The sequence below is a fragment of the Pan paniscus genome, chromosome 19 (genome assembly GCF_029289425.2).
Source record: "Pan paniscus chromosome 19, NHGRI_mPanPan1-v2.0_pri, whole genome shotgun sequence".
Taxonomy (NCBI): Eukaryota; Metazoa; Chordata; class Mammalia; order Primates; family Hominidae; genus Pan; species Pan paniscus.
Window position 1 is genome coordinate 98,352,540 of NC_073268.2, and position 23,478 is coordinate 98,376,017.

Sequence of the window (23,478 nt, forward strand, 5' to 3'; positions counted from 1 at the left end):
AGGAGTTCGAGACCAGCCTGGCCAACATGGTGAAACCTCGTCTCTACTAAAAATACAAAAATTAGCCAGGCGTGGTGGCGGGCGCCTGTAGACCCAGCTACTTGGGAGCCTGAGGCAGGAGAATCGCTTGAACCTGGGAGGCGGAGGCTGCTGTGAGCCAAGATGGCGCCATTGCACTCCACCCTGGGTGACACAGCAAGACTCCGTCTCAAAAAAAAAAAAAAAGAAAAGAAAAAAAAAGAAAAAACCAAGCAAATGAAAAAAGAAGGCAATTAATAATTCTAAAGAAAAGAAAAATTTGGGCAGAAAAGAACAAAACAAGCAGAATTTACCACGACTCAGCTCTGAATACAAACACAGACATCATAATGTAAACACCAACACTGATACAACCAGAATCATGGGAGAAAAAAGATCTAGGGAGGGTGGTGGACGGGAATATCATGTATGTACTGGGGGTAGGGGAGAGAATAAATGGGAAAAATCAAGAATAATTCACGTTAGAAATAAAAATACAGAGCAAAATTTAAAAATGCAAAGAATGAGGTGGAGTTCAAAGTGGTCACCTCGGGGCCGGGCGCAGTGGCTCACGCCTGTGATCCCAGCACTTTGGGAGGCTGAGGCGGGCGGATCACAAGGCCAGGAGTTTGAGATCATCCTGGCTAACAAGGAGAAACCCCATCTCTACTAAAAATTAGCCGGGCGTGGTGGTGGGTGCCTGTAGTCCCAGCTACTCGGGAGGCTGAGGCAGGAGAATGGCGTGAACCCCGGAGGCGCAGCTTGCAGTGAGCCGAGATCGCGCCACTGCACTCCAGCTTGGGCGACAGAGTGAGACTCCGCCTCAAACAAAACAAAACAAAACAAAACAAAACAAAAAAACAAAGTGGTCATCTCTAGGCAAGGTGGGTGGGAGATGGCTAGGGCTGCAGGTCCACTACGTGAGCTGGCTCAGCCTATCCCCAGACACCCTGGCAGTACTCAGCCCCGGGTCCTCCCCCCGCACTCACTCAGCCCCGGGTCCTCCCCTGCCTGCTCTTTCTCTGACCTTGCCCTCCACTGTTCCTTTTTCTTCTTTCTCTCCCTGTTGTGTCCAGGAACCAGGCACCACCCTCATTTCTTCTGGATCAATCTTTAAAAACCAGCAGTGCTCAGCTAACTCTTCATCTATCTCCCCCGACTTGGGGCCCTGCTGAATCCACGCTTTAGACCCAGCTATCAGCTCGGCATGTACAGCTGGATGTCCACACCGAGCTGCTCACCCTGTACCCAGCTTCTTCCTCCCACTGTCCACTGCAGAAGCCTCCTAACAGGACCCCTGCTGCTACCCCGGACCCTGCAACCCATTCCCACACAGCAGCCAGCTGCTTTGACACCCGGAGTCTCCTATGAATCCGATGAGGCCTCTGCACCACACCTCATTCTACAGAAGCACAGGGGAGACAGGGGTCTGTTGACACCACAGAGATGCAGCTGGCCAAAGGCAGAAGGTGGGGTATACGACTGTCAAACGCCAGGGGTCCTTACACGAATGGTGGAAAAAGAGGGGCACGTTACGGATAGAGGCTCAGGACACATGGGCGCCGCCTTCCCATGCTGCCGGCAACCCACCAGGAACCTATTAATTTAGTCATTTGGGAAATGTGAGCTGGGTGTATCGGCTATTAGGAAATTGTTCATGCTCAATAAGTATTAATTACAATTTTCATAAGAGCTTAACCCCCCTGAAAGAGGTCACTGTTTCCTCACTTGTAAATTGGGATACTAAAACCTGCCCCATGGAGTTGCCAGAGTGACATGTGTGTGCGTGCACACCAACAGTACACAGCAGATAGTGACATATGTGTGCACGCCAACACTACACAGCATAGTGACTTGTGTGTGCACGCCAACACTACACAGCATAGTGACTTGTGCGTGCACGCCAACACTACACAGCAGATAGTGACACGTGCGTGCACGCCAACAGTACACAGCAGATAGTGACATGTGCGTGCACGCCAACACTACACAGCAGATAGTGACATGTGCGTGCACGCCAACACTACACAGCAGATAGTGACTTGTGTGTGCACGCCAACACTACACGGCAGATAGTGACTTGTGTGTGCACGCCAACACTACACGGCAGATAGTGACTTGTGTGTGCACGCCAACACTACACGGCAGATAGTGACATATGTGTGCACGCCAACACTACACGGCAGATAGTGACATGCGCGTGCACACCAACACTACACAGCAGATAGTGATGTGTGCACACCAACACTACACAGCAGATAGTGACATGCACGTGCACACCAACAGTACACAGCAGATAGTGACTTGTGTGTGCACACCAACAGTACACAGCAGATAGTGATGTGTGTGCACACCAACAGTACACAGCAGATAGTGATGTGTGTGCACACCAACAGTACACAGCAGATTGTGACGTGTGTATGCACGCCAACGGTACAACACGCAACAGTTGCAGTTGCCTCATTTCCCCAAGTCGCCCTCACTGCAGAAAGGGGAGTGTCTCCAGCTGCCTAGTCCAGCAGCCTCCAGGATTGGGTGAGGGTCGGAGGGCCCCGGTGTCCTGCATGGACAAGGCAGTGGCAGCAGGGCTGAAGGACAGGCTGGGGTGGGAGGACCGCAACCCTCTGGGATCGGGCCCCACGGTCAGCTCCCGCAGCCCAGGGGAGAGGTGCCCACTCTAGCAGCCCTTTATGTGCTCCTCAAGCTGATAGTAGAGACCCCGTTTTGTGACTACACTGAGTTCTCACGCCATTAGGCGAACTGCTGGGGTAAGACCACGCTGTGGCCCCTGCAGAGCTGACCTCACTGGGTGGTCCACCGAAGAGGGGATGGGAGGGCAAGTTTGCTTCAGGGTCAGAGGTCCGGTCGCGGTGGGTGCACCTCCCCAGCCCTCAGGTAGGTTAGGCCCCCTCTCCCACGTCCCCTCCCCCTCCTCACCCCAATCCCCATCCCCCATGCGGTGCATCGGGCTGGAGCGTGAAGGGGTGGGGCCTCCAGCAACACCGAGGGCTCAGCGCTCCCCACAGGCTCCTACCCTCCTGCCCAGCATGTGCCTGGCCAGGCCGGACCCTTCCTCTGAAGGGTTCTTGGCAGAAAGATCTCCAAATTGAAGGTTTCTGGTGGCACGCCCAGGTGCTGGGGCCATACCTGGGGGAGCTCCACCCCCCGGCTGTAGGTAGGGAAGGCCCGGATTCCAGGGCCCAGTGTAAGATGACCCAGGTGAGCCCAAATCAGGTCCATCTCTTAACACAAGGAGCTCCCTCGGCACCTCCTGTGTGCTACACAGGGGTCCCAGCACCCATGCAGGGGAGAGGCCTTTGGATCACCACAGCCCACACTCTGTACAGAGGGATAAACTACTGCTTTGCCTGTAGAGTAGCCATTCTTTTATTTATTTTTTTCTTTTTCTTTTTTTTTTTTTGAGACAGAGTCTTGCTCTGTTGCCCAGGCCGGAGTGCAGTAGCGCAATCTCAGCTCACTGCAACCTCCGCCTCCCGGGTTCAAGTGATTCTCCTGCCTCAGCTTCCCGAGTAGCTGGGATGATAGGTGCCTGCCACCACACCCAGCTAATTTTTATGTTTTTAATAGAGACGGGGTTTCACTGTGTTAGCCAGGATAGTCTCAATCTCCTGACCTTGTGATCCACCCGCCTCAGCCTCCCAAAGCGATGGAATCACAGGCGTGAACCACCGCACCCAGCCCTAACTTTTCTATTTTTAGTAGAAATGGGGTTTCACCATATTGGCCAGGTTGGTCTCAAACTCCTGACCTTGTGATCCGCCCGCCTCAGCCTCCCAAAGTGCTGGAATTACAGGCGTGAACCACCGCACCTGGCCCCTTTTCTTTAATAAATTTGCTTAAAGAAAAAAAGAACCCAAAGGCTGGGCACGGTGGCTCACGCCTGTAATCCCAGCACTTTGGGAGGCCGAGGAGGGTGGATCACAAGGTCAGGAGATTGAGACCATCCTGGCTAACACGGTGAAACCCTGTCTCTACTAAAAATACAAAAAGTCGGCCGGGCATGGTGGCACTCGCCTGTAGTCTCAGCTACTCGGGAGGTTGAGGCAGGAGAATCGCTTGAACCCAGGAGGTGGAAGTTGCAGTAAGCCAAGCTCACGCCATTGCACTCCAGCCTGGGTGACAAAGCAAGACTCCGTCTCAAAAACAAACAAACAAAAACACCAAAAACCAGAAAACCCGGAGGGGTAAATTGAGGCAGGCTGGCCGCGTGCCAGGCCCCAGACTGCAGAGCCCAGGCTCCCCACCGAAGGCTGAGGGTCGCGCTTGCTGTGTGAGGCTCAGCACCTTGTCAAGTGCACCCACACGGTGACTCCTGGGGGTAGCAGCACCAAGCACTGTGCCACCCGGGATGTAGTCATCACCACCTGAAGAAACCAAGGCTGACTCCAACCTGCTCACAGCCACGGTGTAGCAATGGCCTGGCCAGGGCTCAAGCCCACCCCTCCTCCTCCTGGGAATCTGGGAACCCCATGTTTGAGTGGGCCCCCCACTGCAGGACCTCTGCTGGCCCTTGCAGCTACCACTGTACAGAAGGTGCACAGGGCAGGGCCTTGTCCCCAAGAGGCTCGGTGAGTGGAGAGCACATGGCATGAGGACCGCTGTGAGCCGCCTGCCCCTCATCCCCGTGGTGGTGTCCCCCAAGCTGCATCGGCTCGACAGGGGGAGGCAGCCTGGGTCACCCTAGCCTGGTGGGCACTCGAAACGCTCCTCGAAGGACTCACAGGCCCCACGGGGGCCAGGTAAGGCCGTGTGTTTACAGGGAGTTGGCTCGGGGCTGGGTACTGCTGTGCACACTGGCTGCCAGGCAGCAGCTGGGCTGGTTTATTACTGGAACACCCTCCCCTGCTCCTCCTCCCCAGGGAGGCCAGCCCTGCGCCAGCATCTCCTGCACCAGCCCACCCACCAGGAGGCGCCTGTGGGGCCACTCTTCTGGTAAAGCGTGCTCCTGGAATAAATTCTGGTTTCGCTTCCAACAGGAACAGGAATAGAGCTCCCTGTCTGGCCTGCCAGGGCAGCTTGCAGGTTTGAAGGTCAAGTGCACGTGGCTCTCTCCTGGGCCCAGCGGCACCCCCTTCTTCTGGACAGGGGAGGAGCCAGCTCCTAGAGGGGCCACAGTGCCCCAGAGGGTGGGCTCAGGGTGGCGCCTACTACCTCTGCGGCCCCCTGGGGAGCCCCTGTGGCAGAACAAGGGTAGTGGTATCAGGCAGCCCAGCCTCTCCCTCCAGAATGCCCTCCCTGCCACCACCTGCCCTAGGAGACCTGAGCACGCCCAGTGGCTTAGACTGAGAATTTCTGGGCTTGAGAAGCCTTCGCCATGATCTGGGGTTTCCAGCCCTGCCCGGGAGCTGGCTGTGCATGTGTGCCGCAGGGGCAGAGGCCTGACAGACCACCAAGAGGCCACGCCCAGTGCCGCCGCCTTTATTCACAGACCCTCGAGCTCCACAGCCACACAGACACTTGGCTTTCAGAGGGCACAGGAAGAAAAAGGGACCTGGTGACCTTCCCAGCACACCCCAGAGCCAAGACAGACCCAGCAGCAGCACCTCAGGGTCAGCCTGGGTGCCCCTGCGCAGGGGCCACTGTGACCGCAGACACCAGGAGGCCAGGCCTGGTTGCTGGGGACCCCCTTGGGGGGCCCGGCAGTATCCTAGGCCCAAAGAGCTGGTGCCATCTTGAAGCTGATTCAGGGAAGAGGCCAGGCTGGACGGTAGGGGTAGGTGTGAGAAGCTCCCCAGCGTGTCCAGGCCACGGGAGCAGCAAGGGTCTGCGGGGAGCCCAGGCTGGATGGGGTGGGGCTGCCCTTGTCCTGTATCCTGACCACTTCAAGGACAAAACCAGCCCAGTCCCAGCAGCCTGGGAGGCAGCAGAGGCTCCTTCTTCTCCCCTCCTGATCCTGCAGTGGCCAGGGGCAGGAGGGTGAGGGGAGAGGAGAGAGGTCAGGTCAGGGCCCCTGGGGGCCAGGCAGCTTCAAAAATGCAGCCAGGTGGCTGGGGGAGGGCAGGAGGGTGGGCAGGGCCCAGACCCCCATGATGGGGGCAGCCTGAGACCCCCAAGGATGAAGGAAGGGGGCTTGGGAAGGAGAGGCAGGCCTCAGCCGTCAGTCACGCCAGTGCTGGGGTCTGCAGCCCGCTGGAGCAAGGCACCCCCATCCCAGGGGCAGGGCCACAGGACAGGAGGGAACCAACACCTCGCACCCTGATCTTCCGGAGGCCGGGGAGGGGTGCCGGGCGCTCTAGGACTTCTTGGCATCCTGCGTGCTCCGGCGCTTCAGGTCACTCAGGTCGATGGGCTTGAAGGCTGCCAGGGGACAACGCGGTAGGTGGTGGGCACAGGCCCCTCCTGCCCATGAGGCCCGGCCTGCCGGCCCAGCCCTGCCCCCAGGTCAGCCCCCACTCACTCTTCAGGCTGGGGTTAGGGACCTTCTCCACATACTCCTCCACCAGGCCCCGCTCGCCACCCGGCACCTGGCCTCGCAGGTCTCGCTCCACACCCTGCCAGGCTGCAGAGGCAGAGAGTGGTGTGCTCAGGGCCCCCTGCCCCAGGGGGTGGCATCCACGTCACGAGAGTGCCTGCCCTCAGCTCCTGCCCTCCCAGATCCTCTTCTCCCTCAGAAGTGTCCTCCATGCTCCCCCACAGCCCTCTGCCCACCCCAGCCTCACTCACCTGCAGACCCCGTCCCTGCTCCTCTGGCAGGCCTGTCCCTTCCCCGCAAGATGACCAGGACTGTGGTCAGAGGGACCGCTATGACCCCACCCCAGGCTTCCCTGCGCCTCGGAGGCAGCGCATCCTCCTCAGCTAGGCCTCTATCTTTCCCACCTCATCCACGCACCTCCCCAGCCCCAGCACATGGCACACTCCCCAGTCCCAGACAACCACCTCCCGGCCACTTCTGCAACACGCCCGTTCATGGCTGGATGCGTGCCTGTCTGTCTTCAAAGGCCCCTCCCTTTCCCCAGCAAACTCCTCCAGTGCTGCTAGCATGGATGACTGGCTCCCAATGCGGCCTCTATCTGCGGCATGGCCCACCCCCAGCCCCTCCTCCCGGGCTCCCCCCATGATCAGAACCAGGTCTCCTCTCTACACAAGGTCCCCTCGGCCACCCCTACCCGCCTGGGCCCTGAAGGCTGTGGACACAGTGATGGGGCTATCTGTGCCCTGGAGGGGCAGGGGCAGGGGCCGCCGGAGGTTCCTCGGAGCGTGGGTCCTGGGCTGGGGGCAGAGCTGACTCCGTCAAGGACAGGGCAGGAGCTGTGTGGCAGGCGCACCCACCTTCATAAATGAAGCGGACGTTCTCCTCGTGGGCTGGGGTGAAGATCTCGCTGCTGCTGGGTGGGGAGCGGGGGCTGCTGGTCCTCTTGCCGTTGTACACGACTCTGGAGACGGGGGAGCTGGGGGAGCCTGGCGCATGAGACAGGGCACACAGCAGGGTGGGAGCCCACACCCCGCCCCGGTGGAGACCAGCCCACCTGCCTGAGACCCACCTGGTCATCGCGGGGGCGTCTGATCCTAGCGCTCCACCGCCAGATCCCCTCAGCCTCTGAAACAGAAGCCAGCGCAGGCGTGGGACGCAGGGCCACCCTCTCCATCCCAGAAGGAGCGGGAGGCGCAGGGCACACCTGCCTCCTCCCTTCAGATGTGAACAAAGTGCATGGTCCCTCTGCCTACCAGGGTGTCCCCCACAGGCTGGGGTCCAGCCACAGGCAGCCAGTGGGCTCCAGGCAACCCTACGAGGTAGCAGAGAGCTGGCCAGACGAGCCAGACACACACACGACTTGAAGCGATCAAGCCCGCTCAGCGGCCTTGATCCTCCACGTCTCAGGCTCAGACGTGGAGGCCTCAGCCCCAGCACTGGGAGCACCGTGGCCAGAGCCCCTCCCCACGTGGGCTGGTGGGGCCGTCAGCATCTCTGATGTCCGGCTGCCTCTCACTGCAGCAGAGGGCCTGCAGCCCCTCAGGAAACTGACCCTGCTCTCCCTGGTGCAGGGCTGGGCACACGGCTTCTGCTGAGCCTTGATTTCCTTTCTGTAAAACGGGGATGAGCTTCCTAAAGGTGATCCCAGCTCCCCGGCACCTACCCAGGTCCAGCTTCCTGGTTCCCTAGAGCATGAGCCACATCAGTACCCTGGAGATGGAACCAAACTCCAGCTCCCCTGGTGGGCAGAGAGGGTGGCCCTGGAGGAAGCTGCTGGGCCTGACCTGGTGACCAAGACACTGGGCTGCCGCCCGTTTATGGCCTCTCAGCCCAGGGGAATCCACGGCTCTGGAAAAACGGAGTCTATTTTGAGGCTCAGGCGCTCACATTGGCAGGCTGGACAGTGTCCCCACTCCAGCTGAGGACACACAACCCCAAGGTGGGGAAGCCGACAGGGCTGGTCTCCAGCCTGCCCTGCTCCAGAGGGGGCAACTCCAGGTTCTGGGGGAGGGGAGTCCCAGGATTCCCAGGAGGGGGCTTTGAGCACAAGCAACTCCCCTGCCCACCCAGAGGCCCAAGGCTGCAGATACTCCAGGGCACACGGCTGCAGCCCTCACAAAGGGCCAGGAGCACTGAGGCTTCGAGTCCTCTCTGGCTCGTTCCACCTCATGTCAATGGTCCAGCCTTCAAACACCACGTGATAAGAATCCCACGGCTCAAGGGCAAAATCAGCAAAGAGCAGAAAACCAGCTCCCAGCCCTGGAACTCTGTGCCCCATCCCAGGCCAGGAGTGGGGTCCAAAAAGGGCCAGGGGCTCCCCACCCACGGCAGCACCCAGTTTGCTCACAAAGTCACCTCTCCTTTCTTGGACTCTGGGATCTCTCTGCCCAGTCCTCCTGCCAGGGACTCCAGCCCACGAACACCAGAGCACGGAGGGAAAGGCCTGTTTGGGTTGAGGGTCCCACAGGGACATGCTGCCTGCTGGGAAGCTCCCGTTACAGAGAAAGGCAGAGCTCAGGTAACAGGTAGACTGGCCAGCCCCCTGCCTCGCCCCCTGCTGGCTCTCACCACTGACCGACTGCTGCTTTAGGGGTACCTGCCTCCCAGCCTGCCCTCTCCCGTGGCTCTTCTCCCCATGCATCCTCTGCCTCCAGTGGCCACTTGGCCTTTATGCAGCCACACCTTTGGCCTGGGGTCCCCCTGCTGGGTTCGGTTGTCACTCCTGCCCCAGATCCCACTGATTGCCCCACATCCTCCCAAGCAACTACCCTTCCGGGGCTCCCTTTGCCTTGTGTGCGCGCACACACACACACACACACACCTGCCCACACATACCTACCTGCACACACCTTAGCTGAATACATCTGCCACACACATGCATACACACAACCGCCCGCACACACCTGTCTGTACACACCTGCCCACACACATGCGGCACACACCCATATGAACACACCTGGTGTGGCAGCATGCACTTGTAGTCCCAGCTACTCAGAGGCTAGGGTGGGAGGACTGCTTGAGCCCAGAAGGTCAAGGCTGCAGTGAGCCAAGATCGTGGCACTGCACTCCAGCCCAGGCAACGGAGCAAGACCCTGTGTCAAAAAAAAAAAAAAAAAGCCCAGGCACGGCGGCTCCCGCTTGTAATCCCAACACTTTGGGAGGCTGAGGCGGGTGGATCAGCTGAGGTCAGGAGTTTGAGAGCAGCCTGGCGAACATGGTGAAACCCTGTCTCTACTAAAAATACAAAATTAGTCGGGCGTGGTGGCAGGCGCCCGTAATCCCAGCTACTCGGGAGGCTGAAACAGGAGAATCGCTTGAACCCGGGAGGTGGAGGTGCAGTGAGCCAAGATCGCGCCAACGCACTCCAGCCTGGGCGACAGAGCAAGACTCCATCTCAAAAAAAAAAAAAAAAAAGGCCAGGCGCGGTGGCTCATGCCTGTAATCCCAGCACTTTGGGAGGCCAAGGTGGCTGGATCACAAGGTCAGGAGTTCAAGACCAGCCTGGCCAATATGGTGAAACCCTGTCTCTACTAAAAATACAAAAATTAGCCGGATGTGGTGGCGGGCACCTGTGGTCCCAGCTACTCGGGAGGCTGAGGCAGGAGAAGTGCTTGAACCTGGGAGGCGGAGGTTGCAGTGAGCCGAGATCGTGCCACTGCACTCCAGCTTGGGCGACAGAGCAAGACTCCGTCTTAAAAAAAAAAAAAAAAAAGCCAGGTACGGTTGCTGTCCTATTAAAATAGGCCTGTAATCCCAACACTTTGGGAGGCTAAAGAGGGCAGATCACTTGAGCCCAAGAGTTCAAAACCAGCCTGGGCAACATGGCAAAATCCCATTTCTTTTATTTATTAATTTATTTATTTGAGATGGAGTCTCGCTCTGCTGCCCAGGCTGGAGTGCAGTGGTGCCATCTTGGCTCACTGCAAGCTCCGCCTCCCGGGTTCACGCCATTCTCCCACCTCAGCCTCCCAAGTGGCTGGGACTACAGAAGCCCGCCACCACGCCCAGCTAATTTTTTGTATTATTAGTAGAGACGGGATTTCATCCTGTTAGCCAGGATGGTCTCGATCTCCTGACCTTGTGATCCACCCACCTGGGCCTCCCAAAGTGCTGGGATTACAGTCGTGAGCCACCATGCCCGGCCGGCAAAATCCCATTTCTACAAAAATATAAAAACTTTGGCAGAAGTGATGGCTGAGGTGGTAGGATTGCTTGAGCCTGGGAGGTGGAGGCTGTGGTGAGCCATGATCATACCATGGCACTCCAGCCTGGGAGACAGAGGGAGACTCTGTCTCTAAGTAAATAAATTTAAAACCCCATAAATATATACACCTATTGTGCACCCATACATTTTTTTTTTTTTTGAGACGGAGTCTCGCTCTGTCGTCCAGGGTGGAGTGCAGTGGCGCGATCTTGGCTCACTGCAAGCTCCGCCTCCCGGGTTGACGCCATTCTCCTGCCTCAGCCTCTCGAGTCGCTGGTACTACAGGCGCCCACCACCACGCCCAGCTAATTTTTTCTATTTTTAGTGGAGATGGGGTTTCACTGTGTTAGTCAGGATGGTCTCGATCTCCTGACCTCGTGATCCACCTGCCTCGGCCTCTCAAAGTGCTGGGATTACAGGTGTGAGCTACCACGCCCAGCCGCACCCATACAGTGTTTTAAGTCAACAAGGAGTCCCGTTTGCCTCCTGTTAGGAAAAGAAATGTACCCACACCCTCAACACCACAGGCTGTGTCCTCTACGTCTTCCCAGACACGAAGAGCCTTCTTCTTCCAGCTCAGGGACCCCCAGGGCCTCACACTGCCCCCCCACCCCCCGACCCTGCACACATAGCCCCAGGCTTTCCTGGATGTGCCAGCAGTTCCAAGAGGCCAGGGGCCTGCTGTCCCCCTGGAAGCACAAGAAACGGTTCTGCAGCTCATTCAGCCTCACTGCCTCCTGGGGCCCTGCCAAGGAGCTGGGTGCCCAATTCTGACCCAGAAGGAATTTTCCATTAAAAATCAAGTATCTGTGCACAACCTATGACCCAGCCATTCTGCTCCTAGGTACACACACCCAAGATGTGTACAAGGACAGCTGGAGAATTTCACTTGTAATTACCCAAAGGGAAGAGCCACCACAGAAGGGTAGCAATGCACACCTGGCCTATTCCCATAAGGGAATCAGCAGCCAGAGGGGGCACCACAGCCCCCACGCAGAGACGGACACCAAGCACAAGAGGCAGGACCTGAGGGGCCACAGACAGGCCCTGGGACACATGGCATGGGAGGAAGCTGCAGAGGGCCGAGGCATGGACATAACTGGAGCCGGGGCCAGGACGGTGTCTGTGAGGGCAGGAAGGAGCCATCCACGGAGAGGGCTGGAGGTCAAGCGAGCTCTGAACCAAGAGGTCACCATGGAGCCACAATAAGGCCTCCAACAACCTCAGCGGGGCGGCCTAGCATAGTGAGGCACACAGCTGAGGGGGGAGGGCAGGAAGTGTGGCTGGCAGGCAGCTCAGCCCTAGCTCAGGCCCGGTGGGCAGCAGGCTGGTGTCTGGCTAAGCAGAGGGGACCCTGAGGCACAACATCCATGCATGGGGTCCCTGAGGTGGTGGATGTGGAGGGACCCAGGACCATAATGGGTGAGAGTGAGCAGGGGACAATGGCACAGGCCCAGAGAAGCGCCGGGGGCAGCCGGAAAAGACCCAGCACACGGCAGACGGCCACCTGAGGTGGCAGCCCCTGAGCCAGCAGGAGACTGACACCTCAGCTGCCCAGGTAAAGGGGAGTGGCGGCCTGACCGAGGCCGACCACAGGTGAAGGGTGGGAGGGAGGGGCTCCATTCAGCCCAGAGAGACAGCCCCACTTCAGAGGTCTCGAGACCCCACCCAGCCCGGCCCCCTGGCCTTCATCCCACCTGGGCCACCACCAGGGTGAGAGCAGCGAGGGAGGGTCAGGCGATGCCTCGGTCCCGTTTTCCTTCCCTCTTTCTGTCAGAATCAAGACCGAGCATGCCGACGTCCCGGCCACGGCCCCGTACTCCTCAGTCGCTACACCACACCCCAATGCCTCTGAGAGTTTTCTTTCATAGTTTTCATATTTTAATATCTTTGAAACTGGGCTGCGCCTGACAATTGCTAACACGTCAGAATTTAACCAATGGTGGTTTTTATTTCTCAATGTACTGTAAAATATAGCGCAGCTCACGATGGCTGGGGTCTCACATGGGAGGACCCTCGATGACACTCTCCTGGCCCAGGACCACCCTTCCAGAGCCCCTCAGGCTACATGGTCTTTAGGTATTTTCTCCCCTTCCCCTCAAAGTCTTCCACATCCCACGCCACCCCACCCCACCCAGTGCTGGGACAACCTCCAGTTCCAGACACCCAGCATCAGGACAGGTGGACACAGATGTCTACATGATCTTCCTGAAACCCTATCCCCAAGTCACTTACCACCAGGGTGTCACCCAGGCCCTCTGCTGCCAGCAAGCCCACTGTCCAGTCCCAGCTTGTTTTATCAGGTGTCACCTGCTGCTCCACTCCTGCCCCAACAGCCTTTGCCACAGGACTACCTGCCACCAGCCACACAGAGCGCAGGCAACCTGCAAGTCTGTGCCTTCTGCAGGACCTGACTGCCTGCTTCCGTGGCTGTCCAGCCTACAGGGCCTGGCCTACTGGGCTGCAGGTATTCCCCTGCTCTGGGGCCCCGGGCAAGCTCCTCTGAGCCTCAGCATCCTCATTCAAAGTGATGCAGCCCACAGGTAGGCTCGCCTGCTCCAATAGGGACGGAAGCACAGCGATGGAAAGCCGGCAGCTCAGTGAGGTCTCTGTGGCTCCTTATCCAATACGATGATGGACAGGACAAGCATGTGCCGTATGGTTCAACTGGATGCTGTTAAGAATGAAAGGGGCTGGGGCCAGGCGTGGTGGCTCACGCCTGTAATCCCAGCACGTTGGGAGGCTGAGGTGGGCAGATCACCTAAGGTCAGGAGTTCGAGACCAGCCTGGCCAGCATGGTGAAACCCCGTCTCTACTAAAAATACAAAAAGTAGCCAGGCGTGGTGGCAGTCGCCTGTAATCCCAGCTACTCAGGAGGCTGTGGCAGGAGAATCGCTTGAACCTGGGAGGCAGAGGTTGCAGTGAGCCGAGATCACGCCATTGCACTCCAGCTTAGGGGACAAGAGTGAGACTTCGTCTCAAAAAAAGAAAAAAGAAAGGGGCTAGATGTGGTGGTAATCCTAGCACTTTGGGAGGTCAGGAGTTCAAGACTGGCCTGGGCAACATAGAAAGAGCCCCATCTCGACCAGGTGCGGTGACTCACGCCTGTAATCCTGGCACTCTGGGAGGCTGAGGTGGGCAGATCATAGGAGGTCAGGAGTTTGAGACCAGCCTGGGCAACATGGCGAAACCCCATCGCTACTAAAAAAAAAAAATACAAAAATTAGGCCAGGCGCAGTGGCTCATGCCTGTAATCCCAGCACTTTGGGAGGCCAAGGTGGAAGGATCATCTGAGGTCAGGAGTTCGAGACCAGCCTGGCCAACATACAGTGAAATCCCATCTCTACTAAAAAAAAATACAGAAATTAGCTGGGCGTGGTGGCACATGCCTGTAGTCCCAGCTACTTGGGAAGCTAAAGCAGGAGAATCGCTTGAACCCAGGAAGCAGAGGTTACAGTGAGCCGAGATTGTGCCGCTGCACTCCAGCCTGGGCAACAGAGCAAGACTCTGTCTCTCAAAAAAAAAAAAACAAAAAAATTAGCCAGGCATGGTGGTATGCACCTGTAATTCCAGCTTCTCAGGAATCTGAGGCAGGAGAATCGCTTTATACCCAGGAGGCGCAGGTTGCAGTGAGCAGAGACCCTGTCACTGCACTCCAGCTTGGGAAACAGAGACAGAGCAAGACTCTATCTCAAAACAAACAACAAACAAACAAAAAAGGGCCCCATCTCTGCTCTCTGCCCTCAAAAAAAAAAAAAAAAAAAAAGAACGAAAGGGATGCTGTTGATTATCAAGAATGAAACAACTCTTCTGGGTAAACTGGAATGTAGAGTCAGCCAACTCTTAGGGAGGTGGAGGCCCAGAAAAGCACTGGGGACTGAAAGAAGAGACTGCCACCAGCCACAGCAAACACTTGTTGGGCTAAGGGCAGGGCAGCCACCACGCTGGGCCCTTACACACACTGCCCACATCCCCACAGCTGGACCAGAAAGATACCCTGAGAACTTCCAGTTCAGCGCTGAAGGAGCCTGCCACCAAGCAGCGGTGCCCCACCCAGGGCCTCCGGGGCCACAGCAGTTGGGGCTCAGCCCGAATGCTGCAGCTGGCCTGAGCCTCCCAAAGTCTGCCTCCACTCTGCCTGCACCCTACAGCAGGTTTCTGGACTCCCTGAAAGACCCACTCCCTACTGATACCCATGTGGCTTTGCTCAGAGACTGGCCCTCCCTCCAGATAGGAAGGGGAGTCGCATTGGGTAGAACTATGTAGAACCTTCCTCCTCCAGGGGACCCAAGGGCTTTAAAGACTTCCTGGTGGGGAGGGGACAGAACCCCAGTCTCTGGCCTCCCAGTCTCAAATTCTTTCCCCCACACAGCCACATGCCTAAGAACAGGCCATGAAGTAACACTCCAGCAACGTGACAATAGTGAGGTTCCAGAGTTAGAATCAGTGACGCCATCGCTAGTCACCATGCTCCTCCGGAGTTTCTGAGATTCAAAGTTTCTAAGACTCCACTTTCTCTTCGTGTTCTGTGTCTTTTTCAGCCAACGAGGCTAGAAAACGATCTACTGCCCAAGCAGGCGCACGAGGATACGGCTGTCACAGCCGCCACACTGGCACCTCGTGGTCCCTTGAAGACTGCCCAGGGAAAGCCTCTAAGCGCTGCACCACCTCCTCACCCTCTCCCCTGGGTGGTGGCAGCAACAGCCTGAGCGTGTGCGCCCTCCTCCCCATCCTGATCCCACTCAAACCACAACCTCCCCTGACTCGCCCCAAATCCAGCCGTGTCCTTTAGGAAGAGTTGGCTCTTACTTCACGTCCCACTTCCCACCCTCTCTACACGTTCTCGCCACATCCCACCCAAAGTCCACTCACTGGTCCCTGTTTACACCTCAGGGCCTTTGGTCAAGCTGTCTTCTCTGCCCAAAACTATCCTACTCATCCTTGGGGATCCAGCTGAAAGACCACCTTCCTGCGACGGCTACCCAGGGGCAGGAGGGAGAGAAGCACAGCCCGTGCCCCGTATGGCTCCCGCCCCCGCGGTCACAACCACCGCCCAGTGAGTGCCTAGAAGGCAGGCGGAGGCCCCGTTCTCCCCGTTAGGCCCAGCATCACCGCCCGGGGAGACGGGAAAGAGGGCAAGGCCGAAAAATGGACAGAAGAATGCGGACGGCCGGGCCCGCGGCGCTCCGAGAATCGGAGGCATCCTCAGGCACGGTCCCTCCAGGAGACCGGGAAAGCGGGGCTCTGTCAGCCCCAAAGCCCCGACGGCGGCAGAAGGCTGGCCCGCTGCGAGCGTCCGGCGGCGCTGGGTCCCCGGCACCTGCCCCGGCCTGGGCGGGAAAGGCGCTCAGTCCGAGCCGCGCCCTCCCCACGAGCGCTCCCAGGCGCCCCGCGGGCCGCGCCCTCCTGCAGGTGCCGGGCAGGGAACGCGGGCCCCTCCCTCGGACCCCGGCTGCCCGGCCACTCCCCCGCGCCCGGCCCCGCCCGGCCCTGCAGGGCACCCGCGGCCGCGCGGCGACACCAGGGCGGGGCCCAGCCGCGCCCGCCCCGCCCCGTCCCCGCCGCCCGGCGCCGCACCCGCCTCACCTCGCCCCGACCCGCCGCCACCGCCTCTTCCAGCTGGGAGGCCCCGCCGGAAGTGACGCCACCGCTGGCTGCACAGGCGCAGGCGCAGCGCGCTCTCACGTGACCGCCCGGCTGGCGGAGGGCGGGGGCGGCCGGCCGGGATTTCAGTGCGGGGTTGGGGCTCGTGGCGGAAGCTCCGGACCTCCCTGGCCTGAACGGTGAGCGCCGCCGGCCACTGGGAGCGGCCAGAGCCCAGTAATCAGGACACCACCACAGGCACCACGTGTGTAGACCCAGGCCCCCTCACCTGGGAGTCACGTTTATTGAAAAAGTAAAAAGTGTCACAGTAAAAAATTCACCTGGAGACAAAGCCAGGCCTAGGAGGGGTGGCGGGGTCGTGGAGGGACGGGTCCGGCCGCCCCTGGCCCACGGGTGGGGCACGTGCTGGCCCATGGGCGACGCGCGGCTTCTCCAGGGAGGCGGCCCTGGGCGCGGGGGCGGGCGGGCAGAGCTGGCTCAGTCCATCGTGGTCCCTTTGAAGAGCTCCACCAGCTCCTTGTAGTCCGGGTCGATGAGGTCGGAGGGCAGGTCGCCATCGTCGTTGGTTGCATCCCTGTCCGCTCCCAGGGAGATAAGGTACCTGGAGTGTAAAGGTCGCTCTGGCTGAAGCGGGGAGGAGCCAGGAGAGTGCTCGCCCCAACCCGGGTCAGAGGGCCAGAGTCCTGGGGTCACCTGTGTGTCCCCCACCTTGGGGTCCTAAGGTCCGGGTAGGGTGAGGAGGAAGAAACCTGACCCTTTGGAAGCTGTGGCCAGCTTTTCAAGTTGGTTCTATTGAGGACAAAGGCAGAAACAGGATTCCAGAAGCCTCTAGGGTTTGCAGGGTTCTTTTTTTGTTTTTTTGTTTTTTGAGACAGAATTTCGCTCTTATCACCCAGGCTGGAGTGCAATGGCATGATCTCGACTCACGGCAACCTCCACTTCCCGGGTTCAAGTGATTCTCCTGCCTCAGCCTTGAGTAGCTGGGATTACAGGCGCGCGCCACCACGCGTGGCTAATTTTGTATTTTTAGTACTGAGGGGGTTCTTGTCACGAACTCCTGACCTCAGGTGATCCGCCCACCTCGGCCTCCCAAAGTGCTGGGATTACAGGCGCAGGCGTGAGCCACCGCCCCCAGCCTCTAGGGTTCTTGCCGACACCACCCGGGCTACATTTTGGGGCCCCCATCCTGGGGACCCACTGAGGCCCGGAGGGGTCGGGTTCAAGCCTGTGTAGACCCAGGCCCCCTCACCTGGCTATGTCAGGGTACCCATCGCTGCAGGCAATGTGCAGGGGTGTCCAGCCCGCCTCATCTCGCTGGTGAATGTCAGCCCCGTATTTGACCAGCAGCTTCACGCATTCCAGGTTTCCAGAGAGCACGGCTTCATGCAAGGCGGCCAGGCCTGGGCAGGGAGGACGGGAGGGGTCAAGACTGAGCCCCAGGTCGGGTCCTCCTTGCTGGCCTCCCCCACCACCCCACAGGCCCTGGCCAGCTCTTCCAGGCCTTGCTCACCTGAGGGGTGGATGGTGGCCAGGGAGACTTTCCGAGTCCGGATGAAGCGCCCCACCTGCTCCAGGTCACCCTGCCGGATGTGGTCCAAGAACAGGACATCATTAGGGAAACGCACGCTGCGATCAGCCAGCATCCGCCGCCGCCGCTGCCGTGGGCTGTAGCGGGCATAGCGGGCAGTTCTGCTAGGCATCTTGGGCGCTGTGGGGCAGGTTGCCCCTGCGGACGCTACTGCACTGGGGTTAATAATGTATCCGGTCCCGACCAGATCAGCTTGAGGGCTCCTGTCGGACGAGCCCCGGCCTCTGACTTGCTTATATAGGGCTCAGGGGCTATATAAAGCTGCACGGTCATCCTCCCCGGCGCGAGGGGCTGAAACTGAGCTGCACCCCCGCCCCGCGCCCCAGATCATGTTTAGTGACTCATCTTTCAGCCCATCTGTCACCGTGCCCGGCCAAAGGGGTTAGATCATTCCTGCCTGTCGCTCCCTGCCCCACAGCTGGACCTAGAAGGTGCCTTACCGAGGGCAGGAGGAGGCACCGGTGCAGAACCCATGAGATAGCTAGGAACGCGAGATCAAGGGCACAGTAGGTACCAAGGTCATTGGAAGGGCTTTTGCTCTCTACCTCCTGGAAAGTGAGGGGCGGCCACCCCCTCCACATCTGCAGAAGCACAGGTCCACCGTGCTGTGGGGAAACAGGCCTGAGCCCCTCCATCTCCCTACCTGTCAGTTTTCACCTTCCAGCGTGGCTTGCCTCACTCTCAATGGTTTTCCCAAAACTACTCTGATGGCCTAGGCAGGCGGATCATGAGGTCAGGAGATCAAGACCATCCTGGCTAACACGGTGAAACCCCGTCTCTACTAAATATACAAAAAATTAGCCGGGCGTGGTGGTGGGCGCCTATAGTCCCAGCTACTCGGGAGGCTGGGGCAGGAGAATGGCGTGAACCCGGGAGGCGGAGGTTGCAGTGAGCCGAGATCGTGCCACTGCACTCCAGCCTGGGCGACAGAGCGAGACTCTGTCACAAAAAAAAAAAAAAAAAAATGACTCTGATGGTGCTGCCTCCTGCTCAGAAACCCCGCAGGCATCCTTGGCTGGGATCTCAGTGCCTCAGGCTCCTGCTCAGTCAGTCCTGCGACTTTTCCTCCACGTGCCTGGCTCCCCTGCCTCACACACCTGCAGGGGACAGGGTATTCCCTACACACTCATGGGTTCACCTGCATAGTGTCTCTGCATTCCAGGTTTGACACACATACTCACACTTAAGGTGGTGTCCAGTTTGCTCTCCATGTTCAGGGACCATCACACCCTGGGTGGTGTGCTCTCTCTGCCCCGGCCCCCGTGATCTTACCTCTAGAAGCACAGCCAAGGGAATTTTTTTGTTTGTTTGTTTGAATCAGAGTCTCACTCTGTCGCCCAAGCTGGACTACATTGGTGCAACCTCGGTTCACTGCAACCTCTGCGTCCCGGGTTCAAGCGATTCTTTTGCCTCACCTTCTCAAGTAGCTGGGACTACAGGGGCATGCACCACCACGTCTGGCTAATTTTTGTATTTTTAGTAGAGACGGGGTTTCACCATATTGGCCAGGCTGGTCTCAAACTCCTGGCCTTGTGATCCGCCTGCCTCGGCCTCCCAAAGTGCTGGGATTACAGACGTGAGCCACTGCGCCCAGCCAAGGGAATTTTTAAAACTCGTGTTCCAACAGGCTCTTCATTGCTGGCTGCCTTTACTTTTGCAACAGCCCCAGTGGAGGTCCAAAGTAGGGCTTGGACTACAGGACATGAGCAAGTGGATGGGACGGGACACAGACACAGAGTTGACCAGGGAGGTCTTTGTTGTCAGGGACAGCCATCGATTGTGCTGGGAGCACTGCAGCACTTGAAGCTGGATGGATGAGTCTGCTGGGGCTGTCTTCACAGTGGCTCAACCCTGTAATCCCAGCACTTTGGGAGGCTGAGGCGGGTGGATCACCTGAGGTCAGGTGTTCGAGACCAGTCTGACCAACAAGGTGAAACCCCTTCTCTACTAAAAAATACAAAAATTAGGCCGGGCACGGTGGCTCACGCCTGTAATCCCAGCACTTTGAGAAGCCGAGGCGGGTGGATCACCTGAGGTCAGGTGTTCGAGACCAGCCTGACCAACAAGGTGAAACCCCTTCTCTACTAAAAAATACAAAAATTAGGCTGGGCACGGTGGCTCACGCCTGTAATCCCAGCACTTTGAGAAGCCGAGGCGGGTGGATCACGAGGTCAGGAGATTGAGACCATCCTGGCTAACACAGTGAAACCCCATCTCTACTAAAAATACAAAAAAAGAAAAAAAATTAGCCGGGCGTGGTGGTGGGCGCCTGTAGTCCCAGCTACTCAGGAGGCTGAAGCAGGAGAATGGCGTGAACCCGGGAGGTGGAGCTTGCAGTGAGCCGAGATCGTGCCGCTGCACTCCAGCCTGGGTGACAGAGCAGGACTCCATCTCAAAAAAAAAAGGCCAAGCGCGGTGGCTTACGCCTGTAATCCCAGCACTTTGGGAGGCCAAGGCAGGTGGATCATGAGGTCAGGAGATCAAGACCATCTGGCTAACACGGTGAAACCCCATCTCTACTAAAAAATACAAAAAAATTTCTGGGCATGGTGGCAGGCGCCTGTAGTCCCAGCTACTTGGGAGGCTGAGGCAGGAGAATGGCGTGAACCTGGGAGGCAGAGCTTGCAGTGAGCCAAGATCGCGCCACTGCACTCCAGCCTGGGCGACAGAGCGAGACTCTGTCTCGGGAAAAAAAATATATAAAAATTAGCTGGGTGTGGTGGCAGGCGCCTCTAGTCCCAGCTACTCGGGAGGCTGAGGCAGGAGAATTGCTTGAACCCAGGAGGTGGAGGTTGCAGTGAACTGACATCACACCACTGCACTACAGCCTGGGCGATGGAGCAAGACTCCGTCTCAAAAAAAAAAAATGACGGTCCGTCCCAGAGCTCTGGAGGCTGAAATCTGGGATCTGGGTTTCAGCAGGGCAGGTTCCTCCTGAGGCTCTGAGGAGCGTCTGTCGCAAGCCTCTCCCCAGCTTCTGGTGCCGCCAGCAATCCTGGTGTCCTTGGCCCTAGCAGCATCGCCACGGTCTCGGCCTTCATCTCCATGGTGTTCTCCCAGCCTTTGTCACTGTTCACATCACCCCCTTGTGTAAGGACACCAGTTATAGTTGGGTATTGCCTCATCTTAACCAGTGACATCTGCAAGCATCCTGTTTCCAAACAACGGTCACATTCTGAGGTCTTGAGGGCTAGGACTTCAACGTTAATTAAGGAGACACATGAGTCAACCCATAATGCTGGTAAAACCCTGCAGGTGGTCACTAAAGGCCTGAATGAGGACAGAACCAAGACTGGACAGCAGCTCTTTGCAGGGGCAGAGGAGAGCTGGGCCACCAACAGCCTCGCATCATTAGGCTGATCTGCATCCAACGAAATCAAATCAGCAAACATATTAGACACCTCTAGGTGCAAAGCCTTGGCCAAATGCTATGGGAGGGCTGGGCACAGTGGCTCATGCCTGTAATCCCAGCACTTTGGGAAGCCAAGGCTGGAGGGTCAGTTGAAGCGAGGGGTTTAAGCAGCCTGGGCAACATAGTGAGACTCCTTTGCTTTAAAAAAATTTAAAACTGGCCGGGTGCAGTGGCTCACACCTGTAATCCCAGCACTTTGGGAGGCCGAGGAGGGTGGATCACATGAGGCCAGGAGTTCGAGATCAGTCTGGGCAACAGGGAGAAACCCCCTGTCTCTGCTAAAAATACAAAAATTAGCTGGGCGTGGCGGCGTGCGCCTGTAATCCCAGCTACTCAGGAGGCTGAGGCAGTAGAATCTCTTGAACCCGGGAGGCGGAGGTTGCAGTGAGCCGAGATCACGCGACTGCACTCCAGCCTGGGCAACAGAGCAAGACTCCATCTTAAAAATAATAATAATAAAAAAATTTTTTTAATAAAATAAAAAAGAGTAAAAGGAAAAATGCTGCTGGAGAAGCGGCGCTGACGGAGGGTCCCTGCCTGGAGAAATTTCCTGGACCTGCGCTGGTAGCCAGGTGCACCCCCTGCCCCCTCCCCTGCCCCCTGGGCCCCTCGCCTCGGGTACACCACCTCTCCAGTCACACACTGGAGTGGCCCTGGAGCCTCTAGCCAGGCCCGGGCCTGCAGACACCCTGAGGGGGGTTGGCTCCCAGTGTGGCTGCATTTCTAGGGACTCAGGGAAAGGTATGGACAGTTGGAATTCCAGGTCACTTGGGAGGAGCCAGGCCATTTTTTCTGGCTTGTTTACGTGAAGCCTGGAGACGAAACGTTGTACACTGGAGACAGGCTCTCCTCTGATGTGAAGATTGCCTTTTCTCATGTTGTGGAAAGTTCTGTCTGCCCTCCCCCCTCAGAGGATCAGATGAAAGCACGCTGGATGAAGCTGCCACCAACAGTGTGACAAGAAGGAACGCCCTTTCCAGGAGTGACCGGGCCTCAGGCTAGAGACGCGGTGGGGGCAAGACCACCCGGTGAGCCTGTTTGGCGACCCCAAGCAAGCCCCTGTGTCCCTCCTGCTGGAGGTGAGCTGGGAGCGTGCAGAGCGTTTGGCTTTGGGGTTTCTATCTGGATCACCCGAGGGACTGGTGCCTGAAGCCTCGCCAGTCACAACAGATTTCCTTGAAAGGTATTTATGTGCCTTCTATTCTAATAAGGATGTGGGAACCGTGTGTTCTACGCCATGATGGACACTCCCTGGAGCTCCTCACCCTTGAAACGTTCCATCAGAAGCCGGCCGTCAGCAGTCGTGCCTGCTCCGCCGTGGGCGAAGCGTGCTGTTCATGCAGCGTGACGTCAGAGCCAAACCTGTCTTCATGGAGTTTTGTCCCTGATTCTTCTTGGTCCATATGAACTTGCAAATTGACCTAGTTTGCATGACTTTAAGTTTCTGCCTTCTGGAGGACGAACTAGAACATCTAATGCACAAGGTTTACCATCTCACTTTTTTAATTTTTTTTTGAGATGGAGTCTCGCTCCGTCGCCCAGGCTGGAGTGCAGTGGCGCGATCTGGGCTCACAGCAAGCTTCGCCTCCCGGGTTCACGCCATTCTCCCGCCTCAGCCTCCGGAGTAGCTGGGACTACAGGCGCCCGCCACCACGCCCAGCTAATTTTTTGTATTTTTAGTAGAGACGGGGTTTCACTGTGTTAGCCAGGATGGTCTCTATCTCCTGACCCCGTGATCCGCCCGCGTCGGCCTCCCAAAGTGCTGGGATTACAGGCGTGAGCCACCGCGCCCGGCCTACCATCCAACTTTTAAAAGTCCAGTGAGGCCTGGCTGGGCTCAGAAGCTCACACCTGTAATCCCAGCACTTTGGGAGGCTAAGGTGGAAGGATCACTTGAAGCCAGGAGTTGAAGACCAGCCTGGGCAACATAGGGAGACCCCCTTCCCTTCAAAAAATTTAAAAATTAGCCAGGCATGGTACTGGGTGCCTATGGTCCCAGCTACTTAGAATGCTGAGGTGCAAAAGATTGCTTGAGCCCAGGAGTTTGAGGCTGCAGTGAGCTACAGTCACACCACTGCACCCCAGCCTGGGCAACAGAGCAAGACCCTGTCTCAAAAAAAAAAAAATGTCCAGTGAATGCAACCAGCAGTGCTCTGCAAAAGCACCCGGGAGACCCTGTTAGTAAAGTCAGCTGAGGCCAGGCGCAGTGGCTCACGCCT

General features: G+C 57.9%; 2 protein-coding genes across 8 annotated transcripts; both read right to left on the reverse strand.

Annotated features, from left to right (window-relative positions):
• Positions 1-5,441: 5,441 nt before the first annotated feature.
• Positions 5,442-16,317, reverse strand: MCRIP1 (MAPK regulated corepressor interacting protein 1). 7 transcript variants are annotated; one of them, XM_055101080.2, is made up of 7 exons: positions 16,242-16,308; positions 9,408-9,543; positions 7,521-7,576; positions 7,309-7,427; positions 6,437-6,538; positions 6,234-6,336; positions 5,442-5,932 (listed from the first exon to the last, which is right to left on the reverse strand). In XM_055101080.2, exons 2-6 carry the CDS (start codon positions 9,420-9,422, stop codon positions 6,272-6,274), a joined length of 357 nt encoding a protein of 118 aa, XP_054957055.1. In that variant the 5' UTR covers positions 9,423-9,543; positions 16,242-16,308; the 3' UTR covers positions 5,442-5,932; positions 6,234-6,271. The 7 variants fall into 7 exon arrangements, with proteins under 7 accessions (XP_054957055.1, XP_034799016.1, XP_054957057.1 ...); XM_034943125.2 differs by lacking the exon at positions 9,408-9,543 and having other exon boundaries at positions 16,242-16,317; XM_055101082.2 differs by lacking the exon at positions 6,437-6,538 and having other exon boundaries at positions 16,242-16,313.
• PPP1R27 (protein phosphatase 1 regulatory subunit 27) lies at positions 7,531-18,541 on the reverse strand. Its single transcript, XM_003831110.4, has 4 exons — positions 17,770-18,541; positions 17,509-17,659; positions 16,242-16,860; positions 7,531-7,576 (listed from the first exon to the last, which is right to left on the reverse strand). Exons 1-3 carry the CDS (start codon positions 17,957-17,959, stop codon positions 16,737-16,739), a joined length of 465 nt encoding a protein of 154 aa, XP_003831158.1. The 5' UTR covers positions 17,960-18,541; the 3' UTR covers positions 7,531-7,576; positions 16,242-16,736.
• Positions 18,542-23,478: the final 4,937 nt, after the last annotated feature.

Coding starts and splice junctions, on each gene's coding strand:
- MCRIP1 (XM_055101080.2), bottom strand. Junction 6,539..7,308: donor CGTCCGCTTCATTTATGAAG/GTGGGTGCGCCT, acceptor CTGCCTCTGCAG/CCTGGCAGGGTGTGGAGCGA. Junction 6,337..6,436: donor CCCTAACCCCAGCCTGAAGA/GTGAGTGGGGGC, acceptor GTCCCCTGGCAG/CCTTCAAGCCCATCGACCTG.
- PPP1R27 (XM_003831110.4), bottom strand. CDS start 17,959: ATGCCTAGCAGAACTGCCCGCTATGCCCGCTACAGCCCACGGCAGCGG. Junction 17,660..17,769: donor GGCCACCATCCACCCCTCAG/GTGAGCAAGGCC, acceptor CTCCCTGCCCAG/GCCTGGCCGCCTTGCATGAA. Junction 16,861..17,508: donor GGGTACCCTGACATAGCCAG/GTGAGGGGGCCT, acceptor TTTACACTCCAG/GTACCTTATCTCCCTGGGAG.